Genomic DNA, 26,128 nt, shown 5'->3' with positions numbered 1-26,128 from the left:
TTGGAAAATTCAAACGTAGTTCTGACCCCTTTTCAGATGTATTCAGAGTCAGCAATATTTTTCAGGCATCTACTGCAAGACAGACATTAGCAAAAACATATCAGAAATCCATGAAATAGGTATTAGTCTCATTTATCATTGAGGAAACTGGACTCAGAAGAGTTAATTGGCTTAACCTAACACCCCCCAGCTGGTATCAGAACTAAGAGTTGAAGTAAGCATTAAACTAAGAGTTTAATCTTGCTTCAGGGCTGGAAAGTCTCTGTACACTATGCTAACACTCAAAAACTTTAAGTGATTGTCCAGGGGCTCACTCGTAAGGAGAGACACAACGTCTCATGTATTTTTATATCTTCTGTAACACCTAACAAATATTAGGTTATCAGTCAATGCCTACTGGCCAACTCTTCATTTATTACCTAGTTATTACTATGATCATGCTCATGGCAAGAAATTACAACAGTTGAAAATGGTATAAGATAAAAATTAAAAATTCTTCTCCACAAAATCAGCCTTCAGGTTCTTAGAGGTAAGATAATTATGTTTTTTAATTTTTTCTTCCTACTTTTCATAGCTCTTGCCACTGTGTGTGTGTGTGTGTGTGTGTGTTTGTGTGCATACATGAGAGGGAATATATTTTTCTGTTTTACCAAATGGGATCATACATGCAAATTTTCTCTCAGTGATATATATTTGACATTTGAAAATCCAGATTTATGATTGCTTTATTTTTTATTGATATATTGTGTTTATTTGATTGCTCTCTTTGTGATGAATATTTAGATTAATTCTTTTTTACTTTATTAATATCATGAGTTTACTTTTTTGCTATTACAAACAGTGATTCAAAACAAGAGAATGCTTATATGCACATCTTTGCAGAGCTGTATTTTTCATGGAAAATACATAAAGGCATCATTTTCCCCAGTGACTCTTCTTGGGAAAAATAGTGAGCTATTGCCAAGAAGTTGTTAGAGGAGCTGTAAATGAACTCATTTTTAATACAAATTTTTGGTCTGCTCTGTTCTAACCAGGATACAAAGATTGAGGCAGTGGTGTCCACCTGATGCTATGAAGACAAAGGTCTACAAAGCCTTTGATCAAGAGGGAGTAATTCAGCCTCTTCAAGCTGTTACCTTCCCCATGGAATGGCCTAGCTTTATGTATTTTACTTTAGACACTGTGGACACAGACATATGTAACTAGATACGTATAGATACTATGGACACAGATACATGTAAACTAAATACATTTAATTGACTTTCTCAATTTAAAATAATTACTCATCGTGTTATCCAGTGGTTCTCCAAATGATGTAGACTATGAATGGAATTATTTTAATTCCATATTACTTATGATATGAAAATGAGAGACAAACTAAATATCTTACTGAAGAATAGAGCATAATATTAGACTCCCTCATAGTAGCTCAACAGATCATGACCATTCAGAACTTTCAGAAAGAGAGAAACACAAAATTGCTACCTATGCTAAAATAGCAATTATACAATAATGCATGTATACATGTCTGGAAGAGTAAAATATTTGATTAGTTGTGGGTTTAAATTCTGAATAGTCTTAATTTATAAAAAAAATTCCATCTGTTTATAATGATATTTGTGAAATGTTAAATTAATAGTCTCTGTTGGTGTCTAGGAAGACTGTGAAGCCTACTCAGAGGTTTCTTTTAGTCTTAGTCAGGGATCAACATTCTCTCCCCCAAAGCATAAGGATGCTATCATTGAGTTGATCATGTGTCCCTCTTTGCATAGAAAGTTCCCAATCTGAAACAGTTGTTCCAACACAGTCGTTAGCATCATTTTTTAGACACCTTCATATATGGGGCATATTATGTATCCAATCCTACCACATTTTCTATCCCATCCTTGTTTTGGCCTGCATCTCTAATATGCACTATCTTTAAATGATAATTTGGTTTTTCATAGCTTAGAAAACCTTTCACAGATCAATGATTTCACCTCATGCCTAAGGCCAAAATAAAATACACATCACCAGTGAAATTTTAAAGACATTGTTCATTTTGTTGCATAGAATTCTTTCTTGGGATGCTTTACAAATCCTGAAATTTGAAAAATTTTACCTCTGCTAATAGCTAATAATCTTTCACTTTATTAGATAATAATAATTTTTTAAATTTGACATTTTGGGTTTTTTTTTTCCCCTTTGGCTGCCAGGAAACTCAGAACTAATCCAGGCACTTGGATGCAGCAAATGCTCTCTTTTAACCCATATAGAAAGAGGAATCCAATAGAAATGACTTCAAATTTTCTTCCCCCCTTACCTCTAAATTAGCTTTCCATGGCTACTATAACAAATTACCACAAACTTTGTAGCTAAAACAATACACATCTACTATCTTGCATTTCCAGGGGCAGAAGTCTGAAATGAGTTTCAAAGGGCAAATATTTATTTTTTGGAAGGCTGCATTTCTTCCACAGACTGTAAGGGAGACTCCATTCCTATTTCCAGCTTCTAAAAGCTGTTCTGTGAGCATTTGTTCACTTGGGGGCCACATGACTTCAGTCTCTACTTTAGGAGTTGTATTGCCTTCTCTTCCTCTGGGCCTTCCCTTTCCTTATAAGGATGCTCAAAAGTGCATTTAGATCTCATCTGGATAAACCACAACAATCCATCTCAACATCCTTAACTTAATCACATATGCCAAGTTTCTTTTTCCATAAAGTAACATTTATAGGTTCCAGAGATTAGAACCCATATAATTTAGCAGCCATTTTAAGCCTATCAAAATCTACCTTTTGGCTCCCAGTGATTCACATGCATCCTCCTTGTATTCATCACATCCTGACGACCCCTCAAAATCTCCACCCTATTACAGAATCAACTCGAAAATCCAAACTTTCATCTAAATATCACCAACTTAAAACTCCCAGATCTTATCATCTTAGTCAAATATGCAGAGATTCTAGATATGAGACATACTGTAAGAAAACTTGTTTCTGTCTTTAAAGGATTTGTTCTACTACCCTGCAAATAGCAGATGAACATAAAATGTTAGCCACCATTAGAATCTTTAAGTATCATCAGAATCTATCACCTTCATCCTTTTACTCATTGTATACCACATTCCCTGTACCAGTCCATGATTTCACTGATTTAAATCTTTGACTGTAGACCATTTAGATCCTCCTTAGAATAATATGGAAAATTAATGATAAGTGAAAATTAAATTACTCTTTAGAAAAAATAAATAAGAAAAAGGACTGTCAGAATTGGGAGATAATTCAGGGTATATATGCTTTGGCATGAATCCTATACAGATACTGTGAGACTCATTTTCTACTGGATTATGCTTGAAAACGAAAATGTGAGGCTCACTCCAAAAAAAAAGATATGATATTTTAGGAAAACAACTGAAAACTAAAAACTGTGATATAGCTTTATTTTTGGCCATTGAAAGTTTCTGAAATGCATTTCCTTAGAACCATGAGTCCTTTGAGGTATATACTGTTGATATTATGGTTTATTATTGATGTATTGAGTCAATCCTAGGGGCAGTAAAGCTTGAAAATGTGAGTGAGTTGATACATTCCTGGAATTTATTCCTTGGGAAACAGATTTGAATCCACTTTCTAGATGTTGAGTTTGAATCTCGTCCCTGTGGTTTTCCCACCAATTCAGTGACTATTATGACAGCATCTAGTGGAAGATGGATAAATGCAGTGTTAAAGCAGAACAGGTTTTTTTCAAGGAAAAAAAGTGGTAACAGTTATTCATCCTACACAGAATCACAACTGAATTCAGCATAGGTTAGGGCTTTCTGAAGGCAGCTTTCAAACTATCCTGGTCATTGGTGAGTCTTTGGGAGGTATATTTACGTAAATTGTTTCAAAAGTTTGTGGAGATTTATGTTGCAAATTCCATAGGCACTTGCTGGGAAATAATAGTAGAGAAGCAGAAAGAAAAGCAAGATGAATGGATTTCCATTTAATCTCTCCATAAACTTGCAGCATGTTGCATAATCGTTATAGATGTTAGCCAAGATATAATGGTATCTTTATCTTATGCTGTATACCCACAGAAGGAGGAAGGCTGTTTTTCTAAAGTGGTTTTTTAAAAAAATTGTTTTCTCAGTTAATTTGTGGGTATGAAGAACTTTTAAATCCACCCTGGAGGACTGTATCATGTAGGAAGGAGGCAATGTGTTCAGAAGAGTCAGGTTTTTTCCAGTACATGAAGGGTTTACTTAAAATTTTATTGTGTGAAACTGGTTTCAAAAAAGGAAACACTGGGCTGAACAGACAGAGATCTGAAACAAATAGATCACATGGCATTTTGATAAATTTTTTTGTTTCAGACTGGGCATTAAGAGATTCTAACAGAATAAAAGGGATAGGTTTGACTTTCCCAAACTTTGTAAGCAGAAAGAAACAAAAAAAAGCTGGTTTGACTTTTGAAACTTGGAACTTGTGTTTGCAGACTCTGCATGTTCAAGAGTGACCAGTAAAAGAGATGTGTAAACCAACATGTATTGAATGGAAACTGTTCTGGGGAGTATCTGGGATCTTTGCTCTGTCCTGCTTACTGAATGAAAAGATGACTTACAAGTACTTCAGGAAGGGTAAGTCTGAATAGAAGATCTGAATAGAAGGTGCTTAGTAGAAAATATACAGCAGAAGGATCATACTACTTTGATTGTGGGATCATTTCATTCCACCTGAAACAGGATGTTCAGTATTACCTGTGGATGTGCTAGTCACTCATTCTGACATTTTTGTTTATCTGAAAATAACTATACCATCATTCTTTCTTTCTTCTAAAGTAAAAGAAACTTTTAAATTTTTCAAACACTTATAATATGAGAGAAAATGATATTATGAACTTCCATGTTTTCATCTCCAGCAAGAGTACATTGATGATGAAGTCTTATAATACAATTTACCTTTTTAACTTTTTCATAAGCCTGTTTGTTTAAGATATTTTTTAAAAACCATTGGAAAAGTTAATGGGGCATATTATGAAAAGTAAACAGATAGTGGTGATAGTGGTGAGTGCTGTCATGACAATAGAAGAAGATAATCTTCAAGAGACTACCTGATGTATGTGTGGACTGAACTTTGGATCTATTTGGCAGTGGGGCTTGGTAAACGATGTGATTTTTGAGCCAAGGCCTGAATCATGATGAGAAATTAGCTATGCAAGTAAGAATAAGCTTAGCATGTTTGAAGAACAAAGGAAAGGGACTTAGTTATTGTTGGATAACAAATTACCACAAACTTATGGGCTTAAAGCAGCATGCATTTATTTTCTCACATATTCTGTGGGTCAAGATTCTGTCAGATTTTACCTGAGTCCTCTACTTAAGATTAAGCCTGAATTGTCATTGCTGGCCAGTATTCTTACCTGAGTTTGAGGTTCCGTTCCAATTTCAGTGGTTGGCAGGACTCGGTTTTCTCTATTTATCAGACTCTTTTGTGTTTCTTGCTGAATATTCACAGAGTTGCTTTCACCTCCTAGGGGCTGCCTCCAGGTTCTAGCCACATGACACAATATGATGGCTTGCCTCTTCAAGGCCAGGAAGAGACTCCTCGGCTGTCAATTAAGACAGTCTTATGTAATGTAATCATGGAATGACTATCTACTGTAGTTGCTGTGTAAAATAACTAATTAACAATGACTATCTCATCACGTGCTACTCACACTTAAGGAGATATTACATAGGAGGCTTGCACACCAGTGCACAATTTTTATCACGGCAAGCATCTTAGAATTCTGACTGCCACAGGGAGTGAGACAGCTCTGTAAGTGAATGAGATACAAAATAAAGTCAGAGAGTATGTTAGTTGCTTTTCTCATTGCTGGGACAAAATACCTGACACCCAAAGTTAAAGGAGGAAAGGTTTATTTTGCTTACAGTCTGTAGAGGTTTCAGTCCATAATCGCCTGGCTCCAAGGCAGGGTGGCATGGTGGACAGGTATCACAGAGGAGAAACAGTTCATGGCAGGGAGAAGGTAGCAGAACAACAAGGGACACCATGGCTCTTTCTATCCCTTATATCTTATCCAGACTTCTTAGGGCTGGTAGCATTCACGCGCTTAATCCTAGTGACCTTGATCCAAGCATTGCACCATGAATCAATCCCAGCTTCACACACTCTAGATCCTGGCACCTCTGAAAAAGCTCCACCTATAATTGCTTGAGGGTATTTGGGGACATCTAGACAAAAGCCATAGCAGAGAGCAAAGCAGAGGTCAGCCAATGGAGTATCCGCTCAGCTTTGGTAGGGAGTCTGGATTTTATCCTAATGGCAGTGGAAAGCAGGTGGAGGGTTTCATTGTCCAACAGATTTTATATCTCACTTCTCTTGAGATCTAAAATCACAAACAAGTCACATAACCTCCTGAAGCCTTAGTTTGCAATTGTTCCCTTTTATGGTTGTTAGGATTGCATGTCATGATGTATGTGTGACCAGAATAAAATGCTGCTTTTATTTCCTTCACTGTTTTTGAGTTTCTATTCCATTGATTGTCTTCCTCTAGTTCCTGAAAACTTCATTCCAGCCCATAATTTTGTTCTTGGTTTAAAGTAATAGATTGTTCTTCTATAAACTCAGTTAATTTAAACCAAGTAAATATTAAATATGATAACTTGTCTCATACAAAAGATTAACTGAAACACTGAATTTTATGTAACATTCAGCTAGTCTCCCCTTCCTTTTGGTTCATGTTAAAAGAGAAAGGGGTAATGGTACGAAGTTAGATTTCACTTCTCTACCCTTTCATTCCCTCCAACCCCTAAGTCAACATAATTGTGTGTCAGCTGCTCTGGGAGGGAGAATGAGATGGGAGGATTCATGGTCTCTGGGCCTGGTGTTTCACTCCTGAGACTCTTTCACATCACACCTCCCACTGCATGGCTCCTCGACTGTGGTAATAGACACATTCCAGTTGTCACTTCTCCAAATCTAAACACCTGACTCTTAAGGCTTGTAGCTCAGTGTCCCGCCAAAGCTGCATGCAGTCATATATGGAGTTTTTTGGAAGGGGCTGGATCTAGGGTGTGTGATGCTGGAATTAATGGTGTCCTCCCTCCCTGAGTGTGGGTGCCACTGCCCAAAGGGCAGGTAGCACGAATTTAATATAAAGGCAGGCTTTGTTGTTGGTGCTACTTCACTGTTTTGCTGCTTTCTGCCTGCCATGAACTGTTTCTCCTCTGCAATGGCCCTCTGCCATGCCAACCTACTTTGGAGCCAGCCAACTGTGGGCTGAAACTCCTACAAACTGTAAGCCAAAATAAACCTTTCCTTCTTCAATTTTGGATGTGGGGTATTTTGTCGCAGCAATGAGAAAAGTAACTAAGACAGATTTGGGTACCAAAGAATTGGGGCCATTGCAATGACTGTACCTGATCATGTGGTTCAGGAGCCTTTCAAACTTTCTTATGGGAAGAGTTTGGAAAGGTTTGGACATCCTGGCTAAGGAAGCAGCCCTGAAATGCTTTCAGCTGTATTTGATGGGAGATTCTGGTCAGAGCTCAGAAAACCAGAATGCTGATAGAAATGCTGCTGATAAAGATCAGGAGGTTTCTGCTGGGAAGAAGGACTGCATCGGTTGTTGGATAGAACAATAGAAAAAATGGCTTGAGTACGTCACAGGAACCAGTAGGACTCCACCTTTTACAGCCTCAAAATTGCAAAGGTGAAAGACTTTGTTTTGAGAAGAGAGCTCTAAAACCCTATGTTCCAGAGTGGCGATGACCTAAGGAATTTGTTTCTTGGGATTTGATTCATAGCACTTAGCAATCCAGGCACTGAACTGCTAAAGCCAAGGGATGAGAAAGCCTGGTTACTGATTCAGCTGCCCCCAGATCTTGATATCATCCACATGGTGCTGGTTTTAGGTGCATGCAGAATGTAAGAGTTGTGGTGTCAGGAAGGCTTCCTCCCAGATCTTAGAAGAAGGCCTGGGAGGCTAGGCAGTGTGCCTCTGAGAGAGCAGTGTGTGAAGCTGTGCATGTGAAAGCAAAGGTACAGCGGAGACCCCAGAAGGTTGGAGAAGCCAGGAGCCTGGATCATCTGAGGAAAGCTGTAAGGAGGGAGCAGAGCTGGCCCAAGAGAGAATTTATGAAAGCTCCAACGACCTGCAGTGGTGCCACAGGGGTGGAGCTACCCAAGCCCTTTGGAACTCACATCTTGCCACAGACTGCACAGGATGCTGGACATGGAACTATGGATTTAATGTTTGCCCTGCCGGATTTTGGTCTTGTTTTATTCTCATTCCCTTCTATTCCCCTTTTTGTACCCTTTGAATGGAAATGTCTGTCTCGTGCCATTGTATGTTGGATGTGTTTGACTTTCTTTTCATTTGTATAGGGACTCAAAGCTAAGAGTTTACCCTAAATCTCAGAAGAGACTTTAGACTTGGACTTTTCAGCAATGCTGAAACTGTAAATACTTTGTCAACACTTAGAGATGGATTAAATGCCTTTTGCATAAAGGGCTGTGCATGAGTCTTTGGGCGGCAAGGGGCAGAATGTTATGACTTGTGTCTAGATATCCCCTCAAAGCCTCATTTAATAGATGGGATTTTTTTTTTTCGGTACTGGAGATTGAACTTGGGTCCTTGTGGTTGCAGAAGAGGCGGCAGAACCACTGAGCTAAATCCTCCAGACCTCGATGGGATTTTTTGGAGGTGGCAGGATGTAGGGTATGTGATGCTGGATTAAGGGCACCCTTCCTTGGGTGTGGGTGGCACCACCCAAAGGGCAGTTAGCCTTGATGAAATGTAAAGACAGGCTTGACTGCTGCTGCTGCTTCTTCATTGTTTTACTGCCTTCTCCCTGCCAAGAACTGTTTCTCCTCTGCGGTGCGCCTCTGCCATGCCATCCTGCCTTGGGAGCCAGCCAATTATGGACTGAAACCTCTACAAACTGCCAGCCAAATAAACCTTTCCTCCTTTAATTTTAGATGTGGGATATTTTGTCTAGGCATTGAGAAAAGTAACTAAGACACTGCCCTTCAGTTTCTTTTGGCTGGGATCCCTCTGCCCTACCAAAGAATCTTATGGGACAGTGAGATGGGATGCAAGATGCTCTCCCTTTGTGGTCCTTTTTTCCCTTGGTGACCATATCTGATGCATAGGAAATAGTTTCTCATCTGTTAGTGACAAACTCTGGGAGTACAGATTCACTCCAACATGAAAACATCTAACTTTGGAAGAACTCTCCCAGGTTCTTGTCCTAGGAGACTCTGTTCCCCAGCTCCAGGGGTTGGGTAATAGCTCTCTACTTGGCGAAGTAATGAAATAGGTACTTCTTTGAACCTTTTTATCCTTAGAGTAGGCAAGATGATGTTAAGTCACAGAGCATGTGTTGGCCAAGCATCATATGGCAATTTGGCTCTTCACATATATTCATTTAACCAGGAACCTAGCCAGAGACTTGGTTTCATCATCCCCCAAACAAATGATAGCTGTTTTATTATGAAATGAGAATGGATTCTAATTAATTTCAATAAATATTTATTAAATTCTTACCATGGGTAATGTGAGAATATAAAAAGTGTAAGATATTGACCCTGGCCTCCAGATCCTTGTAATAGAGTAGATGAACTGATGTCCTTAAGGTGGAATATGATAAATAATAAAATAAAGCTAGGATATCAGAGAAGGGAGGGTATATAAATTTCAGGAGCTAGAATAGAAACTAAACAAACAGTGAAGGTAATAAAGAAGCTCTCTTCACCAGGCATGGTGGTGCGCATCTACAATCCCAGCACACAGAAGGCTAAAGCAGGAGGATCCCCATGAGTTCAAGGCCAGCCTTAGGTACATATGAGTTCTAGGCCAGCCAGGACTACATGGTGAGACCCTGTCTCAAAAGAAAAACCCAAAATAAAAAATAAGCTCCCTTCCTGGAACAGTTCTGAATCTATAACAAGATTATGTTTGCTTTAAATGTCAGGACCCTCTATGCCCCTGCTAAAAGCCAGTCTTGCCAGACTGTCACAACTACTGTCATTAATGGCCACCTAAATGGCTCACAGATAAGATCTTCATAGTTAGATTTGAAATCAGGAAAGATATTCACAACAAAGATATCTTCAGTTGGGATAATTTCTGATAAATTTCATTTTTGTGGCATGCGGTGCCATTCCTTACCAGCTTGCTACCCATTTTTACTCATTGAACTTATTGGGATGACATGGATAGAACATTACTGTAATCTGACATTAGAAAAATAAAAGCAACACAAATCTGGACACAGGCAGCCCGAGCTTTTGTTCACTTCCAGAACAAAATGGTGGTTTGAACTAGGGAAAGTGAAAATGGAAAAATAAATCAAGGGAGAGATAGAAGGGAGACTGAAAATTAAAGCTTTTCAGAAATCGGAAGGAAAGAATAGGTGGTATATGGTCGAGGGGGGCAGTTGCTGGATGGAATTAAAAGATGAAATGTTATGATTTTATTTTTAAGTATGCTCAGCTTGAGGGCCTGACAGAAACTTCATGTGGTAGGTGGTTGTAAATGGAAATGTAGAACTAAACTTCATGGCAGAACTCAGATGTGAATGGAGGAATGTACTACAAACATGATCCAAAAGAACAATAATGGAGAAAACCACCTGTTTAATACATTCAGCTGAACTATTTGGATTTCACCTCAATTTCCTTGATTGTTTTGGCCAGGAATGTATGGATTATTTTAAAGAAAATCTAGTATTATAAATAAATCAGTCTACAACTTCTATGATGGAGAATAATTCTATTTTGTAAATATTGCCTTGAAAATATCAAGTACAGAAACTTTAAATTTGATAAAAAACTGAATGAAAATAAGCAAAGGTTATTTATTCAGATTTTTCCATAGAAGGGAATTAGCCATAATCCCTTGATTTAGGTGAAGACTCACAGGTAGGGAAGGAAGTGTATAAGCTTTAGTAGAAAAAGGGAAGGCTTCAGGTGTGCCCTGACTGAAAGTTACAGGCATGGGGAAGGGTAGGCAGACTAACTGGAAGCAGACCATTCTCTATTATGATTAGAGGTGCACACTTTTCTGCTTGGTCCAACACTGAAAGCAGAGACAAAATTAGAGAAGCTGCCATTTATTGATCAAGTTCTGGGTTATTTGGGCTGATTGCCACAGAGGTTGTGGTTTGGCTCCCTGTACTGTTACCACCTTTTGCGATCAGTTTTCTACTTTTGTAGGTTGTGCTTTTATATAATCAATACTTCATCTTCAAGTATGTTCTGCTGTGCAAAATTTATTATCTTCTCATCAGCCTTTGTTCTCTAAATTGTCACTGTCCTTTTCATGTGCTGAAGAGTTACTATCCAGGCATTAAATTTGCATTAATTTTCAGCTAATAGCAATCTCTATGTTATTATTTTTATGAAATAAAATACACCTTTATAACATAAGAATTTAAAATCCTATAGAAGTGTTTTTCTCCCACAATTCCACTGCCCACTCAGAGTTTATCATTATTAATAGTTTCTGATATACCATTCTGGAAATAATTATGCACATGTAAGTATATATATCTATAATTGCATGTTTAACCTTTATTTAAAAAATCACTTACAAATGAGTCTATACCATAAACACTTTTTTTTTTTGGTACCGGGGATTGAACTTGGGACCTTGCCCTTGAGAGGCAGGCAGCAGAACCACTGAGCTAAATCCCTGGTCCTACCATAAACACCTTTATATTCAAGCTGCTTTTGGATCATCTTTGGATATCTTTACATCAACACAAGTTTGTTTTTAAATTTAAAAAAAAATTAATAGGTGTATCTGTCAACCTTCCCATAACTGGGACAAAATACGTGACACACACAACTTAAATAGGAGAGGTTTATTTTGGCTCATGGTTTCAGGGGACTTAGTCTGAGGTCAGCTGGCTCCAAGGCAGAAAGGGCATGGTGGAAGGACCTGACAGAGAAAAGCTGCTCACCTCATGGCAGCCAGGAAGCCAAGAGAGAGAAGGAAACAAAGACAAGAATATACCTTTACAGGTCACACCCTCATGTGGCCCACTTCCTCCAGTCTGACCCCACTTCCTAACAAAGCATTCAACTATGAACTCATCAGTGGATTTATCCACTGGTAAGTATAGTGCTCCTATGATCCAGTCACCTTCCAAAAGCCCTACCTCTGAACACATGAGACTGTGAGGGAACAAACATTTGAAAATGCTTTGTTCTTCTTATTTTATTGACACTAAATACTCTTCCTAATTTTAAACAAGACGATAGATAATTTAACTTAAATATATTTTACTGACATGAGATAAGAATACTTTCTTTTTTTTTCAGGTATGCAATAAATATAAGTTTAATAGTATAGATCAACAGGGAAAAGAAATAACCAGCAGCCAATATTTGATTTTCATCCTTATCACTTTTTCTAGGGTCCTTCTAACTTGATGTAAACTTATAATTTTCAAGGAAATTCCTATTCCACTCCCATTTCATCATAAATAAATTGAATAGTTTTTCTTTTTGTATGATAAAACAGGAAAGACTGTTACATTTGAATGGAAAAGGCACTCCATTTGTGATCAGTGTCACACAAAATCACATTCCCATCAGAAAACACAAACATCAACGTCACAAAATGAAAAATACACAGAAGATCAATACCATTCAATAAATATGCAAGCTACTTCAGTCTCCCCGCAAAAGGACCAATACTTCAAAAAACCATGAAGAGAACCCCTGTCCATTTCCAATTAACCCAAATAGAAGAGACAGCAAGATGCTATGTGTGCTATTTTACCCCTCCCCTGGCCCTTCACTACTTAGAAAACTGCCTGCTCTCCCCAGAGACTGAAAATGGGCCTCATTTCTTCTTGGGGGAGAACAAATTCACTGACACCCTTGTGCAGTATCCCGTTTCTCAGGGACCCTGGCTGTATACCTAGTTCTGCTTCCAAAGCCTCTTCATATAGTTCTGGGTAAGACTTGGGATCTGTTCCATTAAGATGGGCCATATGAACTAGGAGTTTCATCTTGCTGGTTTCAGCGTGGGCCCTGGACCCCACAGGAAATCATAGAGAGCAGGATCACTGTTAGGAATCTTCCGGTACATCAAGTACTCTTCCCGTACTAAATCCTCAGTGATGAATTTCCAGGCTTCCTCAAAATGAATATGCACAGAGTGAGCTAATATGGCCCATCTTTTCACTTTTTCAGTTAGGTCCTCCTCACTGATACGGTTGCCCTCTATGAAGATCAGAGACAGGACGAATATAATGATGTCAATTTTGAGAATGATTCTTTCATCATCGCTATCTAGTATCCCACTGTATGTAAGACCCAAAATGGGGACTAGCTCATATGTGTTGCCAGAGTGATTCGCTTTCCTGATTTTAATGCCAAAGAATACTTTCGTATGGTTTGTTTTGTATAATCATATACATTATATAGTCATCTGTATATCTTCATGTTCTGTTCATTTTTCTACTGGATCAGGTTTTTATTCTTCATAAGTACTTTTCATATATATAAATATTTTTATATCACTGCTTTGTCTTGCCATCTGTCCTTTGCATTTATGTATGGCCTAACTTTGTTTTACCATACAGAAGTTTTGAAGTTGGGTTATTAAATGCTTGGATTTTTCTATTGGTTTGCCTTCTGTGTTGTGAGGTTGAAGTCTTTCTTGTTTTGCTAAGATTTTTTTTTTTTTTTTGCTTTTTAATCAAATCCTCCTGATTAGTAGCAGAGTTACATAAAATACAATTGGAAGATATTGGCATAGGAGGTATTTCTTTTTGAATTGGTGCACTCAGCTATATCAAAAGGACTAATAACACTTTGGGAGTTGGAACCCCTGAGTGGCCCTGAGTATTCTTTAATGATATGAAGAAAGAAATAGGAAACCACATAGAGTTGTTGGCCACTGAGTAAACTGTCTTCTTACTGAATGAACAATGCTATGTTCACTTCTTTCTTCTTTCTGGAAACAATATTTGACTGTTGCCACCCAATCTCAGCATTAATTGTTTTAGCTCAGAAGTCTGTATGGAAGAAAAATGCGAACAATGTGAGTCTGGGGACAAAATGATCCTGTTTTTAGGCACAGACTATATGTAAGCACTACATTTAGAAATACCATGGCTTCCTGGCTGATGCACTTGAAGGGAATAAGTGGATATGGACAAGGTAGTCCAGTGAGTGGGTCGATAATTACAGAAAGGGAGTTAGGAGATGTGAAAGATGCTGTTCAACTTGGTCTGTCCTTTTAGTGAGCCTGGTTCCTTTTCAGAAGGTCATATAGTGAGGGCTATTGCTGATTTTGCCCTCACAGTGTGATCTTGACCTTTCTTTATATTTACCAATGCTTTCTGAAGTTAGTAAGGAGGCACTCTTTTCCCAGCAGCAAAGCTTGTTTGCTGCTTTGTGTTTGTGTTCAAACTTGCTTCAAAACAGAGTAGAAATGAGGTTTTGGTTTCCAAGTTCCTATTTAATGTTCTCTGTAGATGATAAGTAGTCCAAAGTATTCACCTTTGTTTCCTTTGAGGTTCATGTTTCCATGTCCTTTTCCAACAGCTGCTGCTGGTCATCAAGCTGGTAATCTCTTTAGAAATTAGTTATTCGTATCATGTAGTGTAGAAGCCACTCTTTTATTGTCCTTTGTGCATATAACCTTGATTCCACCTTCAACTTTTCTATCTCTCTCCTTGGACGTGTGTCCTAGTACATTAGTTCTGCTAAAGCAACAGAAGTTTATTTTTCACAGTTCTGGAACTTGGGAAGTCCAAGATCAAGATTCTAGAACATCTGATAGCCAATGAGGTCCAATTTCATGGTTCAAAGATGTCCATATTTTCTCTGTGTCCCCACATATCAGAAGGAACGAGGAAGTTCTCTAGGAACTCTTTATTAGGTCATTAATCCCATTCCTCAGAGTTCTGCTACCAAGGCTAATGTTTCCCCAAGACTTCCCCTCTAAACACCCTCCTATTAGAGATCAGATTTCAATGTATGCTTATATAGAGGACTCAAATATTCATATCATAGCAACATCCAAGCCCCAAGATCTCCATGTCCTGCATCTCTTTTCACTTTATCTTGGCTGAGGGTGAAGGACAATTCACAGCAGCCCAGCAGTTTAGACAATCATAGAATCCTTTATTCTCCTTTTATTAAACAACACAGGGAGAGAATAAAATACTAGAATGTGATCCAAAATCTTTGAATGCAAGAAATTCTTTGTACTCCTAAGAAGATTTCCCAGATGATGTGACCTATCTGGGACATAAGGGATTCCGTCTCAAGATGGATTGTAATCTGATATTAGGAATTTAAGATCTGTCCTAACTATTTCTTGTCTGTGACAATGATCATTAGAAGGAGTATTCTGGAGAAACCATGATGGAGTAGAGAAGTCTACTTCGATAAAGTTCTATTCTTCCTTCAATCTCCAGAACTTGTCCTTATGGTGTTTCCAAAATCCATCATGTTGACATGTAAAACTAATCGATATTTGATGAGCCAAAATTGATCTTAAAAATATTAATTAAAATAGTCACCATAATGAAGAAAAAGCACAACTTGACTTTTCAATATTTCACTGCTTCATTCATACAACAGATGTTCATTTAACTCCTCCAATATGTGCAGCACTGTGGCAGGTGGTGGGTGGGGATGTATCAGAGTAATATTAGTGACTGTAGCTGAGAGGTACTGAGCTCTTACTACCTACTAGGCACTGTGCTAAGTGCTTCCTGTGAATTATTTCATAAAATTCTGAAATGAACTTTGTAATTCGGTGCTTTTATAATCTCTATGTAAAGATAAGGAAAATGAAGCTTACAGAGGTTGGATAACTTCCCTAAGAGCATATTGCTAAAAGGATTAAAGCTGGTACTCCAACCTCGTATACGTTCTGCTTCTAATTGTTTCCTGTTTTTTCTACATGAGGCAGAAATAAGCCCATGCCCTCATGGAGCACGTAGTCTTAATTGGAAAATACTTTACAGAAAAACTTCTAAGTAATCTCAGAAGAAAAGTGAAGTGTCTACCTCTTAGCAGATTTTAGTGGGATTACACATATTCAGTTTAAGGAAGTTGGTGGGTTGACACAGGCTCTCCTTATCATCTTTAATCGAATTCACCCTACCCCTGTGTTCTTTTCCTATCTTTGTCCTAGCATTTGTTGCCTTGACCATCTGGTCTCTCTTCTCTGACAGTCCTCCTTTCCACATCTGTTTCTTTTACCTCTCTCCCTTCTGGATAATTAGTAGAGTCCCTAAATGCCTTGCCATGGAGTTTGGGAGGAAAATGTGGAAGAGGGGGACACTTTACTGCCAATGAAATGAGTGTTTGATGGTTGGCTTAGTAAGCCTAGGGGTTCTTCTTTAGGATTCTCTGGCATTTAAGGGACACAGGATCCCAAAAGCACATCCACTCCATTCTGCTGTTGCTAATCTCATTTTTTTTCCATGATTAACAACCCAGTTCATTATGTTTTCAGCTCACATTAATCATCTCTTTTGCAAGTTTGGTAACATTTGGAGTCATTTCCCTCTGTATTTATCCATCTGGGATCTTTATAAAAGATAAGTTTGCAGAAAGTCATTTGATGCTTATGCAGAAAGTCTTTTGTTGCTCATTGCTGAAAGAGAAATGAGTGTTCTTAGATCGGAGAGGAAAACTTCTGAAATCCTGTATGGATTCCCTTCGCCAAACAGAGGGTCCCTATACCTGAGCTCTGTGAGGTTCTCACTTTGGAGCAAAAGCCACAGCACAGATATTAGGCTTAAACAAAACAGCATCAGAAATCACTGAAAGCCATGCTTGCTGGATCCTAACTATACTCATAGAGCAGATGGGATTGGAAGAGAGCTGTGGGGGTAGTGGGAAGAGTTGTGAGATTAATGAGTCAGAACACTTTGGCTGGAGTCCTGTCTCTATATCTACAAGCTGTTTGACCTTGGACAAATCATACAAACTCTATCCACTCATCTCCTCTGAGAAATGGTGCCAAAGATGTGCCTGTCTTCTCTATATGACAGGGTAGTTTGAAGGGTTAATTATATTATCATCTCTGCTCTCTGTTGTTTAATGAGTTTTATAATCATTCTTTTATCATCTAATTTTATAATTTCTGTGGCGCTTTTTTTTTTTTTTTTTCAGTACCAGGGATTGAACTCCGGTCCTTCTACTTGCAAGGCAGACGTCGGAACCACTGAGCTAAATCCCCAGCCCTCTGTGGCTTTTTCATCTGTCTACCTATTGGGAAAGTCTCAGAGGCTGTATTTCTTCATTCTCTTCTGATATAGAAAAGTCTCTTAAGTAAGTGTCATATTTGAAGATCTTCTGGGGAGGGAATATATTGTTTAGAGAACATAGAGAATCCTTTGGAAATCCAGTTATAAGCATCTCAGGAGGTATAATGTAATCTCAGGAGGTGATAAGGGAAGCAGCTCTTCTGGACTTCATTGTTTGTCTTCCCCTAGCAACATTTTGTTGTGATGGTTAGAACGCATTCACTCATTTCTTAAACCAAGTAAGATGTTTCTTTAGAGACAATATTCCAAATCAGGCATTTATGCAAAAGCCACGACAGATATTCCTGTCTATGGTCATTAACCATGAAATATCGCTATTATTTCTCATTGCTTCCCAAGTTCAGTGCTAAATTGCAGTAATGTATCAGTTACTGTAGAGAGGGTGAAAGACATAATTAAACTTTATTTCTGTAAAATTTAGAAAGGTTCCAAAAGAGGAGTTGTAGAGACGACAGAACTTGAGGCTATTTGCTCTAATTCTGCACAGCTGTAAACAAAATGACAGAATTTGGAAGTGTTGTCGTTTATTGACAGTCCTCTTTCCCCTATCACCTGGGATTTGAACAGGAGATTCCCATTACACAGATAATTCTCAGTGGCATTAATGGAAATTACCTTCATAACTAACCTATCTGCATGCGTAGAATGCCAGATGTGTGAGAGCTCTTTTAATTGCAATGAACTTCCCATTGCAGAAGAACTAACTGTATCTGTTTCCTTTTCCTGTAGGTTCCCAAGCAAGGACAGGAATAAAGAAGAGATGTGTGTGTTAGCTTCAGCCTTTTGAGTCACACACACAAAGGAAATCAAGGTGTGGACAGAGCTGGAACCATTGCCACACTCGTTGGAATAAATGAGGAATGGACTTGTGATTATGCTGACATTTCAGCATGAATCTGGTAGACCTGTGGTTAACCCGTTCCCTCTCCATGTGTCTCCTCCTACAAAGTTTTGTTCTTATGATACTGTGCTTTCATTCAGCCAGTATGTGTCCCAAGGGCTGTCTTTGTTCTTCCTCTGGGGGTTTAAACGTCACCTGTAGCAATGCAAATCTCAAGGAAATACCTAGAGATCTTCCTCCTGAAACAGTCTTATTGTATCTGGACTCCAATCAGATCACATCTATCCCCAATGAGATTTTTAAGGACCTCCATCAGCTGAGAGTTCTCAACCTGTCCAAAAACGGTATTGAGTTTATTGATGAGCATGCCTTCAAGGGAGTAGCTGAGACTTTGCAGACTCTAGACTTGTCCGACAATCGGATTCAAAGTGTGCACAAAAATGCCTTCAATAACCTGAAGGCTCGGGCCCGAATTGCCAACAACCCCTGGCACTGTGACTGTACTCTACAGCAAGTTCTGAGGAGCATGGCATCCAATCACGAGACAGCCCACAATGTGATCTGTAAGACTTCTGTATTGGATGAACATGCAGGGAGACCATTCCTCAATGCTGCCAATGATGCTGACCTTTGTAACCTTCCTAAAAAAACTACTGATTATGCCATGCTCGTCACCATGTTTGGCTGGTTCACCATGGTGATCTCATATGTGGTGTATTACGTGAGGCAAAATCAGGAGGATGCCCGGAGACACCTTGAGTACTTGAAATCCTTGCCAAGTAGGCAAAAGAAAGCAGATGAACCAGATGACATTAGCACTGTGGTATAATGTTAAAACTGACTGGCTTTGAAAGAAAGTAGTTTGCAATTACAGTAGAATAAGTGGTTTACTTCTCCCACCCATTGTAAACATTTAAAAACTTTGTATTTCACTTTCTTTTGAATTATGCCACTGTTGAACTTTTAACATAACATAACTTTAGCTTAGGTGACCTACCCCCTTAACTGTGCCCCTGGTGGTATATTTCTGAGTAAGCTACTATCAAAACATTAGTTAGAACCATCTCACTATTTAATAATGAAATTTATTTTTTTAATTTAAAACCAAATAAAAGCTTAACTTTGAACCATGGAAAACAGAGTGACTTATTGGTCAAGAAAACAGCACAGTCATTCCATTTGCTTTAAAGAAAAACAGACAGCCCTGTGAACCGAAGGAGTCATCATAATGAAAGATTAAGCCTTACTGCACACTGGGGAGCCATCAATGAATTATTGACCATATTAAGTATCTTTCAGATTTTACAATACTGAACCTAAGCAAACCCAGGTGATTATACACAAGTGTTGCATCCTGCTGGTGTTGAAGTTGGAATGCATTTTGGCATTTGCTTTTTAAAAGCCGGTATTTTTAGCCATAAAGGTCACATGATTTATTGAGATTTTTACTCTGTGCTAGACACAGTGGGAAAGAAAATGGTGGCACATATTCAGTCCTCAAGGTTATTTTCTGGTGGAGAGGAGTATGTAACAAATACATAATTAGCTTTATTAGAAGGGAAAGTCTTCATAATCATGTAGCATCAACTGTGTGAAAACACTTTGAGGCCTTTTGAAACTATTACTGTCTCTAAACCTTAAGTACAAGAGGAGGCAGTGTCCATCACCTTATTTACATAAGAGAAGCTACACATGAAAGTGATTCAATGTCTTGCCAGGTAGAAAGTATTGCAACTTCAATTTGAACCAGATCTGTCTCCAAAGATTGAGGTTTTCTCATTATAGTCCTATTGAGTTGGTTTTACATGTTACAAAATGTACCCACATTAAATGTACAGTTCTGTGAGTTTTGAAAAATCTGTATACCTGTACATCTGTCACACAATCAAGATATTGTGTCCCTGTCATAGGTCAGAAGTAGGGGAAAGCCAATTTTTATCTTGGAGTAGAGAATTATATTTTGGGTTTTTTTTCCTTCAGCTTTAAGATGCTATGACAGGTGATCCTTGCCACTTGGGTGAGATCTCATGAGGTGAAGATATAGCCCAAGTTTAGAAGCTGAAGGAGCAAAGGATAAACATACAGAATGATAACTGGGATAAAGGAGTTTGTGTAGAGAGGACATGAGAGATACATCTGGAATCAAATAGGATGTAGATTTCAGGTTAAAGAATAATAGTAATTTATTATCAAATATCATTTATGAAACATTTATTAGAGACCAAGTACTCTTTGGATTACCTTAATGTTTCTAACTACCTTATGAGATAATCTTTTGGGGATGAGGAAGCAGTGACACAGGAGTTAAGTAGCTGGTTCAATATCTAAGTATTTATAAGAGGTACAGCAGATATTAAACCTTGGTCAGTCAACTCTAGAATCTATGTACCTCTCAGCCACTATACTGTACTGCCTTATCGTCATATCCTTTACACAGGAAGTTGCTGGTTCCTCAGCCCTATGGATTGGCAGACTCCTATGTAATGGTTCCATTAAAAAATAGCAGCAAAAAATAGCTGCTATAGGAAAAAAAATAGCTGCATAGGAAAGATCCTCTCCTCTTTGGAGGCATATAATCTCCAACCAACTTGCATTTATCTTTGGGCCTCCAAAAAAATCACACTTTTGTCCTTGAGTTTCTGTCCAGAGTTCCTATCTGTGACAATAATCTATTTAAGGATTTATTGGAGGGGCACATCAATCCAGGAGCTGTAGCAAGACACTCAGAGCAAGGTGGCTATGCTAGGCCCATGACACACACTCCAGGGCCATTAGTTTTTCACACGTAAAAACTTTAGCTCACTTTAACTCACCTAAAAAGTGTCAAATCCTGTCTAAGAGCCTGAGATGACTTCCATATGTGAATTCAGTACAACGGTCTTAGAACTCCTGTATCCCAGGGAAAAGAAAGACAGACCCCGTCTGCTTTTGCTTTTGGGATTCCAGCACCTTCCAGGGAAGATGGAGCTTTGCTGACGATTTAACGCCCCCTGGAGGACAATATTATAATATATCTTTGTAAGTACTGCATAGAAAGATGCCTGATTGCAGCTTTCCCCGAAAAGAACATGAAATAAGACCATTATTTAAAAAATTGAATAAATAAACTGTGACATTTGAAAGTATAAGTTGCATTTATCTTAGAAAAGCTTTTATAAATTATGTAATCCATTCTAGGTTGCTTCATCCAAAATAATCTTTATAACCTTACTACTAAGAGCTTATTTTCCTAATTGCTTTAGTCAAGTGAAGGTTCTTGTAAAGAAAAAAAATCTCTGAGGAGTGTTATAAGTATAGTCGTATCTTTGTTCAGATGCAAGAACTCAAACATCTACATATTTAGTTTATAATTCTTCACATGCAACAAGCAGGTTAATAATAATTGTCTTTCCTGAATTTTATACATAGATCAGCAGTTAACAGTGCCATTAGTGCTTTAAAAAAATAAACTTTAAGTCAGGTTGCCATAAATTGAGCATCAGACATAAGAGAATAAAATCAATTAAAAATAAACAAAAGATCAAATATCAGACCTATTTGTTACCAAAAATAAAAGAAAATGATCTTCCCATCACCTAGTAGGGATGTTATACCCCACTAAACTAAGAGTACATGGTGCCACTGAACAGAAAAAAACTCACAGAAGATCACATCTGTATAGAAAAATATCCAACTTTCTAGCTCCTGTTTTGATGCCAGTCTATTTCTTGATTCTCTACACCCTGGCAGATGTTTATATTCATGGTAAGCTACCTGTTTTAGGACTAGAAGCTTTTTGTTTAGTTTTTTATTAGTATATGTTTGGAGTACATAACGATTCTGTTCCTCATGGCAAGTTGGTACAAGTGCCTAACACATCCGAATTTTTTCTTCATCCCCACTCTTCTCCCCTCTCTCCATCTCTTGGTCCTTTTCCTTTTTACAAACAATCCATCACCTTATTTCTTACTATCTATCATTTATTTTACTTTTTATTTGTATTTGGAGTTTCTCATGTAAGAAAAACAATGCCATAAAGGTTTTGGAAATTAATTACCATCTCATTATCTGAGGTACTTACAACCTTACTTCCTAAATATTTTAAATAACTGTGCTTTTTATCTCCAACTTTTCCACTGGAATCACTTTTTTAACTACAACCTTTTAAATTCAAAAATACCTGGTAATTTTAATCTAACTTTTAATCATGTGCTTATCTTTGAAGCAAGAAAAATCATAAAATATGCCAATTCAACTAGAACATTTTTAAGAAAGTGCTAAGAATTATGTAATGGAAAATTTAACATTCAAGAACACTTAGGCAAATTGTAACACACTGATATACAAAATCTCCCAGGTAGGCACTGTTCTGCTTCACTATAATAATTCTTGTCAAATCACAAGCACAATTCATACAGTAAGTTTGCTCATCTATCTGGCAGATTTGGGTAATGGGAACTTCTGCTCAATTAAATGTTCAGGTCACTGAAGACAGGTGATGTCTTGGAATGTCAGGGCTATGATTTCGTCCACTTATTTTACAGGTTTTAAAACTGAAACCCTTGAAGGTTTAATGATGAGCACCTACTACCGCTCCATGTTCCTTCTCCATTTTCCTAGCAGTACAGCAATTGTCTCTCCTGATAAATTGTTTCCCAAGCATCAAAGAAATAGAAAAAACAACAATATACATCGTGAAATTGTCAGTGGATATCAGCAAGTATCTGAGTAATCAAAAGGCAAGTAAGGTACTTACATTGCCACAAGATCATAAAAGATATTTATGATACTAAAATTAGTGTTCCTTCAAAATATGATGAGAGAATACATTTAAGTTTACAAATCATCCCCAGATAACATGTTCAGTACTATACAGGACCTGGCTTCCCTGGGTAGAAATGGAGAAAATGATCCTGGTGCAACTTCCTGGAGAGTGAGAGCTGATGAGCATTTGTTTCTCTGAGTAACAACATAAACCATGAGTGTTCCAGGGTGGCCCTACTGGCAGGGGCAGAGGAACTGACCTTAAATAATGCCCTTTTCCATTTCCAGAGGTCTTATAAGCTTGGCTTCCAAAAGTTGCCTGATCGATGCATCCACGTGGCTGGGTTTGACCCAGAAAAGTTAAACTAGTTGCAAACTCAATCACCACACAATTATGGTAATTTGTAGCCTTCTCCAACTGTTTCTCAGGTCCATAGAGATGCATGAGAATTCAGGGAGAAGGAAGACCTACATTCTTCATTCCAAAATTTCCCACGCTCATAGTATGGATGACCAAGAATGCATCGAATGACTCGGTGGATCACACAGAACTATCCAAGACACACTGCTTGAGGTCTTAGACTCTTTCCTCCAACTCAGAAAAATTTTGCTTGTGAGGCCACAAAATGGATATACAGTTAGTCCCACAGTTTCTGAATGAGTGACAGAAAAAGGAAAGTAACCACTTTTTATGGCTCTTACTTCTTCTACATTAAAAGAATTATACTCTAGTGTGATCTCTTAAGAAGTGTGTTTGTGTGTTTTGTGTTCACATGGACATTGGGGAACCATGTGTAATTCAGTTCTGAAACATGAGGAAATCAGTTACTGGGAGCACTGGAAATGAAGTATGCCTGCCAGTTAGGGATAGTCTGCTTTTTACATTTCTGAGAACATTAGTAGAGGTACTTTTAAGGCTGTCCCCAGGTTTAATGAAAACATTACACCTGTGACTAAGAGCAATTGAGTTCATTAACTTCATGAGCTGTCCTCCTTTCAAGGCTGAAAATAGTCTGCATTTGCTTGTTAAATTCAAAGAAAGAATCAATACATTTGCTTTATTTCTCTGCAGGTGTCCAGGTATCTAAATGGCAGATTTTCTCTGGATCTGATCTTAAAAACTAGGTCTAAAATGAGTACACTGTGGGTCTCTCTAGGATTTAAATGAAAATCTCATGGTTTTTTTCTTTGATTTTATTTCCAACAAGAGTTTACAAAATGAAAAGCAATTTGAAATTTGGATGTTGGTATAAGCATTAGCAAGTTATCTGTTGATCTAATGACACAGATTAATCTTATTTTAAAATAAAATTGTCCCTGGGAAGTAGGATGGGGTAAACTCAAACAAATCCAGCTTCTTTGGAATTGTCTTCTTTCTGAAGGAAAACATCTGAATGATCCTGGTCTTCTCTCAACGTTTTACATCCTCACAGACAACCTTGCCAGTTACCAGGCTCTCTAAGGCATCAGCAGCAGTGTCAAGAAAAGAATATGAAACGAGAAACTAATAAAATCCTGTGACAGTGAAGCCTGAAAGAAGGTTGAGGGAAGCATAAACAAGACTAAAACTGACATTTTCTTTACTTTACTGCTGACTACATCTTCTGTCTCCACATTAAAATATGAACCGAAGAATTGATATTTAAATAACAGAGTTTCATATCAAACAGTCCCACCTTTCCCTTACAACAGTTATCATTTACTTGGCCTGGCACATGATTCTGATCCTCCTTTCCCTAGCTTTCACACTTATCAAGTACACACTATCATTTTCCCTGTTTTACAGATGAGGAAACTAAGACCCAAAAAGTATCTTTCTCAAGACTACACAGTTACACAGTAGTGGAGCCAGGTCTAACTATTGGCAAAGTCCTTTGTCCCACTTATGTCACATTGCCTATTTGTGCATCATTCTTTACTTTTGCGAGGTCTTTTCTTGAGACCCATGATAGTAAATGGTGGAGGATATAGAAAGGTATTTTTCTTATTTTGCACAAGAGGGAAAGTAAGCTAGCAGGACCTGGTGTTTCGGGACTGCAAAATCGTCTTCCTTTTCACATCCACCCCCTATCCCCACCCCTGAATCTACCAAAAGGAAACAAGGGTTTTGGCTGGGAATATATGTATGTGACTCTCAGCCATGAGAATGTTGGTCCTGGGTTCAAAGTTGTTCCTTGGGGGGTAATGAAGGTGATGTTAATCCACTGCTTTGTGGCAGGAATATTGACCCTTGCTCTTACCATTTCCATGTGCACCTGCCAAATTCCAACTGGTAATTCCTGTATGGGTTGCCTAAGGACTCTTTCCAGCCTCCATAACATACTTTATGAGTTACCAGCAGGTTGAGGATGCTAAGAATAGCCCTAAATTGATGGTGCCCCTATAAGCACCCTATTTTATAGGGTAATAGGTTTGGAGAGAAGGAGTCTGGAGTCTTTCTTACCTGACTCACTTCTCTACTCCTTTACTGGTGTTTTCTTAATCTTACAAATAAACTCTTTTTACTCAAATCCTTGTCTCAATGTCTGATTATTCAAGGGGCTCAAACTAAGATACTTGAATATCTTAGTCTACAGCATTGCTTTTCAAGGTTATCTAATGATAAGGTACACTTAGAGATACATTTTGACAAATATAGATGATTGATGAGCTGAGATCTCTGGAGGGTAGACTTAGACCTCTGCATATTTTTCTGATCCTCCACTCCTGTGGATGTCTACCATGGTTAGTCAGGGTAGAAATGCTGACTTACAGGGCATCTTGCTCTAGAAATTTCTTCTGGAACATTGCACTTGGCAAAACTTTGCTTTGATACAAAAGTAACTCTGTCCTTTGTGGGGAGTGAGACCCTGTAGAGCCATAATAAAGTTTCCTTTTGAACCTCATATGTTGGGAAATTTAGAGGAAAAAAAAATCTGAGTTTCAAAGTTAGTGACTATAGATGTTCTCACAGCCATTCTAACAGCAGTCTAATGTCCCCATCTTTACACTATCTTTTATATAAAATTATCAGTTATTCTGATTGCCCTTATTGTGCATGTATGTATTATAAGTACTTAAAAAGCCCTCAAACCTCTTGTGTAATTAAATAGGGGGGAAATGTATGTTTATTTACTGCTTTTCAATTTTCCTTAAATTTATTGATTGTTCCAAGATTCATTTCATATTTTATAATGGCTGAGTTTATTATCATTTGTTTCCCCAAACCTATTTTCACATTTCAGAAATGTCTGATATCCAACTACTCTTTGCTAGGGAACTATGTCAGA

The 26,128-nt window shown here is 38.0% G+C and overlaps 1 protein-coding gene and 1 long non-coding RNA gene across 14 annotated transcripts in view; one reads left to right on the top strand and one right to left on the bottom strand.

Moving 5' to 3' along the window:
* Nucleotides 1-19,243, top strand: part of Lrrc3b (leucine rich repeat containing 3B) — an 89,407-nt gene extending 70,164 nt beyond the window's left edge. For 11 of the 13 annotated variants that reach the window (XR_015439531.1, XM_004857798.4, XM_087182195.1 and 8 more), the window contains 3 exons: nt 4,459-4,600; nt 17,121-17,279; nt 18,005-19,243. Coding sequence is in view for 12 of the 13 variants with exons in the window: in XM_004857798.4 (XP_004857855.1) it covers nt 18,166-18,945 (780 nt within the window). In the remaining variant the exon portion in view is untranslated. The remainder of the gene's footprint in view (nt 1-4,458; nt 4,601-17,120; nt 17,280-18,004) is intronic. The other 2 variants (XM_087182202.1, XM_087182201.1) reach the window with 1 other exon arrangement.
* A 4,685-nt stretch (nt 19,244-23,928) lies between these two features.
* Nucleotides 23,929-26,128, bottom strand: part of LOC147826414 (uncharacterized) — a 45,848-nt gene continuing 43,648 nt past the window's right edge. The window contains exon 8 of the long non-coding RNA XR_015439532.1: nt 23,929-24,389. This is a non-coding gene — a long non-coding RNA (uncharacterized LOC147826414). The remainder of the gene's footprint in view (nt 24,390-26,128) is intronic.

Source organism: Heterocephalus glaber, unplaced genomic scaffold (assembly GCF_053883595.1).
Source record: "Heterocephalus glaber isolate CG9 unplaced genomic scaffold, H.glaber_assembly_v1.0 deba00001472, whole genome shotgun sequence".
Classification (NCBI taxonomy): domain Eukaryota; kingdom Metazoa; phylum Chordata; class Mammalia; order Rodentia; family Bathyergidae; genus Heterocephalus; species Heterocephalus glaber.
The sequence above is the reverse complement of the archived record's forward strand: the minus strand, read 5'-3'. Positions and strand labels throughout refer to the sequence as shown.